The 13,530-nt window shown below is 42.3% G+C and overlaps 1 protein-coding gene across 7 annotated transcripts in view; it reads right to left on the reverse strand.

Annotated features, from left to right (window-relative positions):
• The window catches only part of LOC120826256 (CUB and sushi domain-containing protein 3-like), a 256,995-nt gene that overhangs the window by 14,762 nt on the left and 228,703 nt on the right, over nt 1-13,530 (reverse strand). For 4 of the 7 annotated variants that reach the window (XM_078081429.1, XM_078081428.1, XM_078081426.1 and 1 more), the window contains 9 exons: nt 13,192-13,377; nt 12,501-12,695; nt 11,522-11,695; nt 9,452-9,625; nt 6,330-6,515; nt 5,495-5,680; nt 4,962-5,135; nt 1,244-1,426; nt 895-1,071 (listed from right to left, as the gene is read on the reverse strand). In XM_078081429.1, coding sequence (XP_077937555.1) covers nt 895-1,071; nt 1,244-1,426; nt 4,962-5,135; nt 5,495-5,680; nt 6,330-6,515; nt 9,452-9,625; nt 11,522-11,695; nt 12,501-12,695; nt 13,192-13,377 — 1,635 coding nt within the window. The remainder of the gene's footprint in view (nt 1-894; nt 1,072-1,243; nt 1,427-4,961; nt 5,136-5,494; nt 5,681-6,329; nt 6,516-9,451; nt 9,626-11,521; nt 11,696-12,500; nt 12,696-13,191; nt 13,378-13,530) is intronic. The other 3 variants (XM_078081427.1, XM_078081424.1, XM_078081430.1) reach the window with 1 other exon arrangement.

Here is a 13,530-nt window from a genome sequence, read left to right on the forward strand (position 1 = left end):
TAGTCTAATAGGCACCAGCCCGGACACGGTCATGGCTGTAATGTATTGCAATCTACAGTAAAAGCTATCTCCGTTAAGTCAGGGGATTCTATAAAAACGCTCTTCTTTCCAGGGCCCCGAAATTGAAGAGATGTGGTTACTCAGCATATATATAAATATATAGTTTATAACTGATTCTTCTTGACGCAGTGCAAGGATAGAAGGAGGTACTTTATATTGGAAAATAAATAACACGTGGGGTTCTGAATTTCACCTTTAGACAGAACGTGTTTTACAAGACATTTGTTAGGCAGTGTACTGTGTTCATTTTTTGTGTTATGTTCCCATTTACATGCAGATTTTGTAATTTGTGTAACATGCAGCACTGATTAACACTTGTTCAACCATGGCTTTGGTCACATTTCATATGAGAAAAAAGTATATTCTATGGATATTTACATACATCAAAAATCTAATTAGCTTAAGTAAACACAGATCAAGGTTATTCATGACACTGTAGATTCTGCATCGCAAGAGAATGAAGATACTTTCATTACTCAGAACAGATACTATCGTAGAACGATTTAAAACCAGGAATCAAATAGAGTCCCAAAAAGGCTGGAAAGGAAGGCTTATAATTACACATCAGGAGCGTGGCGATATTTATGGTTTGCAGACATCACGCTATTTCCTAGATTTAACCTTCTAATTATAAATACTAGTATTCCCTGAAGCTGACAGTCTGCTCTTTAGGGTGCGAGTCACCTCGCATGTCAGTTGTTTCAAAATAACGTTGAACTAAAAAGCACCGCACAGAACTGCATTTGCTGGTGGACCATCAGATGTTATTCAACGACATGCAAGCTGGTAAGTTAGTTACTCGGCCGTCCCTCAACATTCGACGGGGTAACGTACTGGTGCAGTTCGGCTGTGCTGCTGACCACGTCCCGTTGGCATGACACAGCCTGGTGGTGGCGCCGCTGAGCAGGTAGCCGTCCATGCAGGAGTAGATGACGGAGTGAGAAAATGTTGTTCCATCCAAACGAAACACTCTTCCATTACTGGGAGTGCCAGGGTTACCGCACTGGACAGCTGGGGGGGGGGGTGAGTGAGAAAAAAAAAGCTTTGTGCATCTCAATGAGTTGCAGCTCTACGTATGACTGATTATTTAAGGAGCCTGTGTACATCCGCAGATCCATACACTGGATCAGTGTCACGGTGCTGGATTATAAGAGATTGATTTAGAGTAAAATGATCTTCCTACGTTTGCAGAAGGGCTGCGTGCCAGACCACGTCCCATTAGGAAAGCACATCCTCTCTGAAGAACCAATCAGATCGTAGCCCTCCGAGCAGCTGAAGTGAACGCTGGAACGGATCCTGAAATCAGTCTGTTCCCTCGAACCATGGGAGGGAACGCCAGGATCGCCGCAGGAACCGGCTGTGTCGCCTACAGGGAGAACACAAGGACATCGAGTCGGGTCCCCGGATAAGACACGACGTGTTTCAAACCTTTAAGGTCATCACATTTAAACAAGAGTCAAGAGAGAGTGAGAAAAAAGGGTTCTCAGCATACAAAGCTTACAATCTTACACATTTTTGTATATGTGTGTGTGTGTGTGTGTGATAATGGGTGTGTTCACGTATGCGCAGTCGTGTGTGTGTGTGTGTGTGTGTGTGTGTGGGTGGGTGATTCTGACTGTGCCCTTGCAGAGCTGCCTGGTCAGCAAATTCTGCATGACAGACAGAGCGCTCTCCTGGGAGCAACCAAACACTATTTCACACAGAAACACACACATTGTCACCCTCATGTACAAGCCAAACATAACCACTCACACCATGCACATCCTTCATAGACCATTTTTTCAGCGTGCAACAAAATGCTTTGTGTGATAATCGACCACGTTGGCAAGAATTACCCGGATGTAATTTTTTTCATACTTTTAACAAATAATCCAATTTCTCATTTGCTCGGTTAGTAATATGCCTTAAATCTCAAGCGGATTGCTGCCATAAATTGAGCTTGCACATGCTACACACACAACACATAGATCTGTTGTGCCTCAGGATGGCTAAACAAATGAACCTTTACTGTATCATTTCATGATCATTTGACCTTAAAAGTTTGGGCATGTGAGGGAATGGTGACTAAATTTCTTTTCTAATTAGCGGGATCAGATCGAAAACCGGTAAGGTCACAAACTCACATATTTTACACCTTCAGAGAAAATATCACCTACGCAACTCCCATTGGATGCTCACGCTCACGCTCACACACACACACACACACACACACACACACACACACACACACACACACACACACACACACACAGCTCCAAAGCACAATGTAGCCTCGGGTGTATGTGGTCTCAACAGGGAGAACTAGCAATCGATTACGGGTTGAAGTGTTGCTTTTATGTGTGTGAGCGAGTTTCTATTGAAGAGCATTGTGGAAACTAATCTGTCGTTTCCCTTAAGTGACTTTGGAACAACCTCTAATCGGTCACACACACATGCACCTGCGCTCAAAGAGAAATGTTTGCTTTTGTGAATCCACAGGTTACTGAGCCGAGGCTCCTTGGCCTAGCAGACATTCTCATAAACCTGACGTACCCAAAAAAGTCTGAGGTAAAACTTGATTCAGTTTTGAAATAAAATGTTTTTTTTAATAACAGTCTAAATTTGTATTATTAGATAAATACAAGAATTGACTTTGTGACACTGCAAGCAGCAGTTGGTTAGCTTAGTAAGCTTAGCACAAAGAAGCACAAGAGTTATGACTTCCTGCCTCTTCATGGCGATGACTGCAGGGATCACTGCGCCCTCTGGAGATCTATTCCTGCACCCTGTCCATGGTAAAACCCTCTTGTACGGATACTAAAATATATAGAATAATAACAATCATGCTAAGCTACACTAACTACATCTTCATTTTTAAAGCACAGACGTCTAGTGGTCTCAGTCTCGCTCGTCTGTCATCGCTTGGGCTCAAACATACAAGTCCAAATGGTTCTCAATTGGGGACACTGGAGGGTTTGATCGAGAAAACAGCACCATGGCAACTTGATAGTGGTGAATTGCTTCTTTTGTGATCATTGTAAATAATCCTCACATGAGCCAATTGAAAAGCTGGCCAGCTCACTCGCATGGTGAAAAATAAATGAGGAGTTATCATGTAAGAAAGAACAGATTCACAATTTGGTTTTACATTACCAACCTTCTATTTCATGATTACCGTCTCTGTGATTGTTGTTATTATTGTTTAGAAATTTGAATTTCACAACTGTGATGAAACAGAATAATTTTCCAACCAAATGTGAGGTGATAAAAGTGTATGTAGAAGCATTTAAATTGTTTTAAGCATTAAAGAACAACAACTTATTTGCTCAGGATAACCATCACATATTTTTCATGTTGTCAAATGTTTTTTCTTAACAAAAAAGCTAAATTCTATTTGAGGTTTTAGGTGTAGACAAAATAATCCGTACCCCCTGAGATGAGGTAACATAGCTCCACATAACACATCAGAAATTCCATTTGCTCGTCAACAGTCGTGGGGCAGAACTTCGATCATGGGCTGAACCCTTATCTCTGAGGGGTCCTGCTACAAACCTGCACGACAGAAACCCTGAATCGCTCCTCCGTACACTATTACCCTCCCTCAACCTGCTCCCCCCCCAGGCAATTTCTGTAAATAGCAATGCATTGCTAGTCAACTGGTCCAGAATGCGTTTTTAGTTGGTTTGTTATATAAAACGGTGGCTGGGAGCCACTCAGCCCCGGAGTGCCGTAATCACGCCCCCAGCCATCCCACTGAGAACCACATGAGTTAGACGGTCTGTTTATATAAGATGGTAGAAACTCTGCTTTTGTTACAGCAGTGTGCAGAATAATGACAGTGGTGCGTTTTATGGCACATATGTGCGCCACTGGATCCACGGACAAAATGGCCCTAAAGTGACACGCTGTTGACGGCAATGAAAGCACGGAGCGCCGTAGACGGTAATCAAACCTTCTGTACCCAGCTAGCCGCTTTGTTTGCATGGCGGTGGGACGCATCCAACAAGGCAAAGGAGGGAGCCACAAGTGCAATGCACTGCGCTCCTCTCCCCCCGCTCGGTATGCGGAGGAGCACACAGAGAGGGGGAAGAGGAGAGGAGTGCATCCCAACTTTCTCTCTCGGATGATACACGTACATGTGAAAAGCTGTTCAAATGAAGCTCTTTAAGACTTTACTGACTACAACACGTATCAACAATCAACCAATTTACAGTTTTTGTATATAACCATACGTCTTTTCCGAAAAATATTGGTTAATTGTTACATCCTTAGTTTGCACTACTGTCTTTCAGCAGCAAGTCCTATGACACAAAAACAGAAGGTGATTGGATTGAATCGACTTCCAGGCGTTGCCCACAGCATCATATTGTAGCCCGTTTATTCAAACAATACTGGACCAATTGAAATGTCTGGCTCTGAGAAGAAAGCGTGGGTATATGTGCGTTCTCCAATTCTTATTCCTCAGCTTCCATATCCGTCAGGAGTGGAAAAGTCATTTTGGGAGAATCATCACAAGAAAAAAGGCCTCAAACTTTCTAACTCCTGTGAGAGGCTTACAAATAGTTGAAATTAGAGGAGCAGAACAGAAAGGTACCCGGCTAAGGGTCCACGGCTGATGATTTAAGTGGTTGTAGAGGAAGGTTACGCTCCACAACCCTTTTAACAGACAGGTACTGATATATTCGCTTTTCATGCACCTAACCAACCCTCTACCTGTCCATCCATCCATCCCATTACCCCTTGGCTGAGTGCAAAAGGGGGCAACAAAGTGTTCCTGCAGGATGTTAAGGCATGAAGTGCTCTACGCTCCATTGGGTCTACATGTTTTAGACGTGTCATCTTTCATCTACATCCCCAATCCATCCAGCTCTCCTTCTGATAGGGTGGACGTCTGTGTATTCAATAAGGGTTCAAATGGTTACCAGAGCAGAAGGGCATGGGGGCGCTCCACATCCCGTTGAGCTGACAAGTCCTGGACGATTCTCCTTTCAGCTGTCTTCCACCCAGACAGGAGTATCGAGCCGTTGAGCCGAATGTAAACTTATCTCCACTCAGCACACCGTTAGGGGGAGAGCCGGGGTGACCGCAATCTACAACTAGAGACCAAAAGAGGGAGAGACGGGGGTTCAGAGACACACAGATGAAGGAAGGGTGGACAGCTCGTTTCAACTAATCAGAGAGAGAGAGAGATGGCTGTCAAGAGCCGAGCGTTTCCTTCAGGCCCAAAGAACACATCATTAACCGTAATAATGAGACGTCTGCTGTTTTCTTCCTCTGTCTGGCATTAAAGGACCCATTCTTCAAAAAAAAGAAATGATAATTTCCAGTGGTTCATCTTCCATTGTTATTACCACAGGCTTAGCAACTGTTACTAAAGAGCGTGGGGCTTAGCAAACACTCAACTGAACCCATTCTCTTTTAGGGGGAAGAGGAGGAAAAAAAGGATTAAACTGACCTATACATTCAGGCAGTGGTTTGTCCCACTGTCCAGTAGGTTGACAGGTGAGAACAGGTGATCCAAACAGGTAATACCCCGGGTTGCAGTCGTAGAAAACCACAGTGCCAAAGGTAAAGTTGCCGTGCTCTATTTTACTCTGGCGGATGGAGTTGGCTGGGATACCTGGATCAGAGCAGTTGACCACTATACACAGAGAGACACAGAGACGCACAAACACAAATGCACAACGGGAGAGAGAAGCATGTGTTATTTGGCATGAACCAGAGAGGGTTATTTCGCTTCCCCCTCTTGCGTTTTCCAGTGCTTCGCTCTGGGAATAAAGCTCTGTAAAATAATATAGGGCATAATAAGGAGGCTGTGGGGAAGACAGAAGAACTCATTTGGGGTTTGGTGTTGGAAAGAATAAACATGGGAAATGTTATGCGGTGTTATGATGAAGGTGTGTGTGTCCTGGATCCAGCTTCAGTGTGTTGCATTTTTAATTTTACACAATTCATTGGCACTTTGATCAGTAAAGTGGGCAGACCGCCGATAGCTTGTGCATTTACTTGTGAAGCTAACCTGGTTCCTGACATTTCTGGAGAATAATCAGGGCTTGTTTCGCTGAAAACAAGTAGTTTCCCCACACAGAATGCTGGAGCCGGGAGGGAAGTAGAGTATTGAATCTACCTCAAACTTCATTAAGTCAAAGAGTGGGCTGAACTAAAACGGGCAGGGGTAAAGGAGGATGGTTGTCATAGGAAAATGCATTAAGAGCAAATAAAGACAAGAGCTGAGGTGAGGTGGTGTTAACGGTCAGGGGTAAATAAGGTTAGGGGTGAATACACTTAACTTTTTTCCCCACCTTTACATGTTGGGGGCGGGTGGCTCCACTGGCGGTTGGCCTGGCACTGCGCCCGTGCGGGCCCCTCCATTTCATAACCCCTGTTGCAAACGAAGCTGACCACGTTGTTGAGGTTGAAGCCGTTCCCCAGCGTGCGTCCGTAGATGGGACTTCCCGGATGGCCGCAGCTGATCGCTGTAGGGAAGCCATCGTTAATCATGGCTACGTAGACCTGAACGCACGTTTCTCATGACCTTTCTGAGCGTGCACATGATGTATTAGAACACGTCAAGTGGTTGCGCTGGTGTACATATTTGGGGCTTTTTACAAGCAATTGTTCCTCAAATTAAAATTCCTCTTAGTAAGCAACAAATACACGTTATCTAACGCAGATGTTAAGAATCATCAGTCATGTATTTCTTTGTCTCGAAAAAAAAAAGAGCCAAAACTCAAGAAGCAAAGATTATGTGCTAGTGTCTTTCATAGAGTAATTCATAAATATTCATGAGAATGTCATAGCTGGCATCTTGATTTGGGGTCATTATTTTAGAAATATCACGTCTCTGAATGTCACGTGTCAGCATTGAGTGTCCTCTATGTGCCATTGTGCATCATAAATATTCATCCTGTTAACTCACTCAATAGAGCTACTTAGAAGTTTGCGCGCGTCCCCCGTCCTCATTGTGCTGAGGATAGATTTCTGATGTTTGAGTAAACACCAAAAAATGACTATCGTCCCCTTACTCAGCTTCGCATAATGGAAAGAAATTAGGAAAGACACAGAGTGGATGGAAAGGTGAAAAGAGAGGAGGAGAAAACAGAGTAGGGAGCAGAAAAGAGAGTTGATCATGACAATAGAAGGCAGGAAAGAAGTAGAAGAAGTCGCCGCTTTTCACTTGATCAGAGGGAATCAGAAGTTTGTTTGCTTGCCTAAGATACAAATTTATCTGACACCGTCAGCGTGCCCTGCAGCTGTACACACACACACACACACACACACACACACACACACATCGTCTCATCACCATTCTGTGTTTGTGTCACAAAACAAGAGCCTCTCATTTCCATAATTACAGTATAATTTGGCTGTAAAATGATTTCCCTCAATAACTTCTGCATAAATAACCTCAATAAAAACGGCGTAGCGCAGAAACACCAGACACACAGACGGATACACACACTATTACAGCAGATAGAAACAGGCGCATGCCACGGTCAAACGCATACATGCATATTAGGATATTGTCCAAAAGGAATCTATTTATTGAGTATTTATTTTTCTTTGAGTGTCGGAGTATAAAAACTATTTTATAGTCAATTTCAAATCTCTATTACGCCGCTGCTGACACCACGTCACCACCTCCGCCTTTCAAACATGGTGTTAATACGCCGCCTCTGGCTCACTGTCTCGTTTGGTAATAGGCCTGTTGTGATTGGCTCCGGCTGGCCGTTCTCATCACCACCTCATCGGTGCACAGTCGCTGCCTCGAAATCCAGGACGCTCATAGTAAGTGTCCAATTTTGGAAGAGTTTTTTTTTTTAACCCATGACTGAAATGTGACGGGGATCTATGAGCTCTACCACTCCGTTGGTGGAGACATGAACCTTGTTAAAGGTAACTAGAAGTTTAGGCCTACATACTGCAGGACTGGTCAACCTAATATGTGTTATGCTCATTCATTCATCCATTCCTCTATGCTCAGAGGAATGGATGTACTGTATATCAATGTTTAGTATGAATACAGAATCCGATAACCGGCTGATCCTGACTCAAACAGATGGAGCAGGTGAAAAAGGGTTTGATCGCAACACTTATATTTTATACTGTGACTTAAAATAACATTCAGGTTTTGATTACTTTAACGGTACATTTCTTGGTGTATAAAATCTCATTTGAATAGAGACTAACAAAGACTAACTAAAAAAAGGATCACCAACTGCTTCAGTTTGGACTCCTCAGTCAAACGTAATAGCAGTTGTAGTTTGGTGAAATACTCGAGCATTGACTGAATCAGCTTAGCGCGTCTTCCGACGTCGGCAGGAGGGCAGCTAGTTAGCGGCTAACAGGGGCTGAGCATTACCTGTAGATTGTTTTAGTCTTGTCAATTTTTGACATTTTATTCTGTTTAATAAATGTTCTGCACTGAAGGAAGAGAGCTCCCACAGGAGACAGCTGCATGAATCCAAATCATTAGTGGATCTGTGTGTGAGTAAGACTTATATCTGATACGCTATATCAGGGGTCCCCAACAACCATTCTTTTGTTGGGAAAATGTAATAAAAAATGTAAGAGCAGCAGTTGTTGCGCAGACGCAACTGGCAAATATATGCACTTACCTGAGTACACTTTTCTGCTTACATAGTTTCTCATCAGACCGATTCTCTGGTTCTGCTTCATTGACAATAAGTTTTATTTTAAGTGCAATATTATAAATAACTTTAATTAAGAGTGCAATGCTAAATCAGTGGAGCTTTTCAATCACAAAATGATGGTTAAAAAAACAAAACTTTTTTGTTGTTGCATGGAATGTAATCACAACGTTGTATGCAATGACAAAGACCCTGTTCAAATGCAATGGAATGCTAAACAATTTAATTCTTATAATGTATTTTTTGGCCTCTTGACTCTCGATCTAGCGTTTCCATTTAGAATTTGTGACCAAAATCGACCAAATTACTATACTACAGAAACAAAAATTCATTTTAAAAGTATTAACAAAACTCCACATATTCTGCCAGTATTAATCCCAAATGAAAATAAGAAATGCTGAGCCCTCTGCACCATTCAAGCATCCTCAAGATCCACTTTAGTTTTAGAGGGCAATCTCTATTCATCCATTGCCTGCATGCATACACACATGCATAAAACTCAAAGACTAGTTTGGATTACACAGAATCTTTTAGGTTGTTTTCATCGTACTGTGGAGGGGATTTGGGATTCGTGTCACAAACGCACGCCGCTGCCCCTTGCACTAAATTGCTGCCGTACAAACTTTTCATTCATTTATTGTCTATACTTTGATGAAAAGACCAGCACACAAGTTGTGTTTGAGACACATAAATAGGGGGTCTGGGTTCCTTTGTCAGCTCAGGCAAATCTTTAGGGAGAGTGAAAGATGTGTTTTCCTTACGTATGCAGACGGGCAGCTGTCCAGACCACTGGTTGTCTTGGAGACAAATGCGAACTGATGAGCCTATCAGTCGAAAGCCGGGCAGACACTGATACACGACCGTATCCCGGTAACCAAAGTTCTCTCCGATCACCTGGCCGTTCACAATGCCCTCTGGGATTCCACAGTGACCGGCTGAAAGACAAAAGACAAACATGCAGGGGACTCAGACCACAGGCAGCATCGTCTCTGAGGACGAGAGGAGGATTGATGCTCAGGCCGTCCTCTTCACACCCCTGACAGACACACAGCATCTTCTTTAGTCCTGGAAATCTGAAAAGGTTCCTACATTTGAAAGTAGGCTGAGGTTGGCTCGGGAATGTGGGGAAAATCCAGTACATACAGTCTTCTTTTTCATTACTCCAAAGACCGTTCAACTTCACGTCAACTGTACTTGAGCTGCCACAGTTGCCTATCTGTGTTTGATGTATTTTTTAAATATCTTACAGGATACTGCAATGTCCTTTGTATGACCACAAAACACTGTTAAGATGGTATTGTTTTTTTTATACATACTATTGGTGAATGTCTCCTTTTCCTCTCATTACCTTTTTTAATATCTATACTGTATCTGTATCTTGTATTTATGTTTCTATCTAATGTTATTCCATGTATTTTGCTTTCAAATACCGAGCTGTGCTTTTGATTTTTGTATATAAAAATGTATTAAATTATTTTATTAGACTCGCTTTTATTTACTTTGGTCGTGACCAAGAGGTAACTTGCCAATATTTCCAAATGACTTTACGTTCTTGCTGTATCCATGAGATGCATTCTCTGTGTTATTTTGAAGGCTATAAAGACCATATCAGCAAGACACTAACATCTTAAGTAGGCCTGGGACTTTTAAACACACCTTGAGGGCTGAACGTTTCTACCAAGACAGTCTGCTTCCTCCATATGGGATATTTTAACAGTGACAATCGTTAAACATCTGCAGAAACCTCTGGCAGGCCTCTAAGAGCAGGCAATGACACTTTGAAACCCGGTTTATCCACATTTAAGACGTGCGACTCTAAGCAAACACGTGACACATCAACGTGGAAACTGGATCACCAAACGTTAGCTGGTAACAGCAGAGCTAACCGGATTTGTCGGCCTCCTTCCTAATCATGAATGTCAATTATAAATTGTGATGCAAGAAATGAGGTTTTGTTTTGAAGAGTAATAAGAAAAAGTATCGACAACAATGCTGTTCAAAGCAATTTCTATGGCTACCTATCTATTTACTCAGGCCTCCTCGTCAGTCTAGCTTAAGTTTCATTGAACTGTTGCGTTATGAATTGCTTCTTATATCCCTCTCAGCTTGTGAAGTATTCAGGGAAGCGCTGTTTCTACCGAGGTTTCACAGAGAAGTGACAGCACCGCGTCATAACATCTGTTACCTCTGGCTGGCACACTGACAGAAGAAAGTAGCTGTGCTTTCTGTCTGCCGTATTTATATGAAAAAAAAATCAACTTTCAAACTGAATCTGTTTAGTGCACAGCAGAAGCTTGTGAGAGACGAGGCCAGAGAGGAGCAGCTGTGCAGCCAAACAAAGGGCGCAGGGCACAGACACCGTCCCTTTCTAATGGACAACTTGTGTGTTTGTGCGAGTGTAAGGACGTGTGTCCCGAATCCCGAATATGTCCTCTAAGCCTTACAAATAATAAGAGATTAAGATTAATTCTCAGAAAATGGCCGTATATCACAGCATACACATTACATTACATGTCATTTAGCTGAAGCTTTTATCCAAAGCGACTTACAATAAGTGCATTCAGCCATCGGGATACAAACTCAGAAGAGCAAGAAACAAGAAAGTACAATTTCATCAAATGAGCCAATTTACAATTTGCTTATATATAGATAAGTGGCGTTACAAGTACAATTTAAGTGCTACAATTTATGAGTCTATTAGTCGAGGTAGAGTCTGAAGAGGTGTGTCTTTAGTTTGCGGCGGAAGATGTGAAGGCTCTCTGCGGTCCTGGTGTCTTCAGAATCATACACAATACTCACACAATATAGTATTGTCTCTAGTAGCTACGTACCTAAACATCTTGTTTCCATTCCACTCCAAAGCCCAGACGACAGGCACTCTCTGACGGCTGACCCCACCAGCATGAAGCCAGCATCGCAGGTAAAGATGGCTGTAGCGCCAAATGTTGTCTGAGTACCAATCTTCTTCCCACTGGGTGGAGACGGCAGCTCACCGCACGATATAACTGAAAAACACAAGCATTTGTGCACCAATTTAGTTATTTAAGTTAGTTGAGAACTTGTTGGAGCCCTTTGCTTTCTGTGAGGTTGTTGCCTTTTTAGAGAGCTCTTAATCACAGTAATTTGGTGCAAATATAGTTTCCTTTTCTGACACTTTAAACCTTTCAGGTAAAGAAAATGACAGTAGAGTTTCAAATGTCACAGCGTTATTTTCTGAAAAATAACGTTGATTTAAAATGTCAAGGAATCTGTATCCACTTACTGGTTAGAGCCTGCAAGAAAGAATGGAATGACTTTTATGTACAGTGAATATTTTTTAAATATTTACCCTTCTGAAAATACCTTTAACGGCATTTACCTATTTGCTATGTGGGAAAGAGTTGGATGAAAGGACGCATATCAATCTCATATCTGTCTATTAATTAGGAGTAACCAGTATAGCTTGTAAGTTTATTTTTGCACAATAACTGCAAACACTTTCAAAATGAAAAAAATGTTTAAGATAAATCATTTAGATATTTGTTTTATCTGTGAGAAAAACATGTAAAAACAACTATTCTCTGTTTTACAGAAAATGTTCGTGTTCGACAATTTCTCTGCTTGATTTTTCTTTTTTTTAATTACATGTATGCAGGAGTAAACAAGTTACCGTGGCTTAAGTTTGCTCAAGTTTATATTTGTCTTAATTGCTACAATTTTAATACTTACACGTTATATAACATAATGATAATTATCATTGCCGGCTCATTGCTGAAATAGTTTTTTTCAGTTGCAGTCGTCATGGGACCCTCGTTTGTCGTTGCTACTCACCCTGGCAGTGCGGCCTCTCGTTCTTCCAGCTCCACACGCCGGCTGGTAAGCACTGGATGTGCGCAGGGCCCAATCTGTAGTATCCCGGGTCGCAGGTGAACACGATGCGAGTTCGGTATTCGTAATGGGAGCCGTTGACGATCCTCCAGCGGCCGTGTTCTAAAGAAAATGACCCGATGCTGGAACACACCACCACTACAGAGACGCACAGGGTGAGGGAAAATGTTGTTTGTTTCAAATTGATACACAAACCGACCATTTCAAAACAGCGTCAGATATTTTAAAAAGCTGATTGAGCGCAGGGGACAAATCACTGGAAGATATCACGCAGATGTACGATAGTGACCTAATTTGAATAACAATGTCCAGATCAAAGTATCAAAGAGCTGATTATATATTGCTTACAAACTAGTATATGCATCTTATTCATCAGAAGATAATTATCCCATGGTTATTGATTTGAAGTGGTAGTACTGTGGCAGTTAGAGTAGGTACTATTTGGGAGAGCAACTCTATAGCCTTATAGTAATGTGGGGGGATTAATCAGAAAAGTTCTGCATTTCTGCTATTTTGGAAATGACACAATAGAAATCACCCTGGATTCTGACATTTCCTCTAATACAGCGCCTTTAAATAGTCACTCTTGGTATTTATATTGCTGATATTTCGTCGACATCTTTGTGTCACCTACCAGAACATCGTGGTATCTTATTGTGGTTGCTCCAAGTGCCATCCGGCTGACAGATGGCTGACGTCAATTCTTTGCTTGAGAGTCGGTACCCGTCGTTACAAAAATAGGAAACTCTTGTTCCGACGGAGTAGTCGGCTGTTAAAACGCCTCCATTTGTAGGAGCCTTGGGGGCCCCGCACGAGACAGCTATGGGAGGACGCGTACACGGTGGTTAATAAGACAATATGCAAACAGACACACACAGAAAGCCCCAAAGCACATTTTATGTCTGTCAGGTAGGCAGGTTTGATGTACTTTGTTTGAAAGGTTTCTGCAGGATATTGTGCACTTGTAAACACG

Source organism: Gasterosteus aculeatus, chromosome 10 (assembly GCF_964276395.1).
Source record: "Gasterosteus aculeatus chromosome 10, fGasAcu3.hap1.1, whole genome shotgun sequence".
Taxonomy (NCBI): Eukaryota; Metazoa; Chordata; class Actinopteri; order Perciformes; family Gasterosteidae; genus Gasterosteus; species Gasterosteus aculeatus.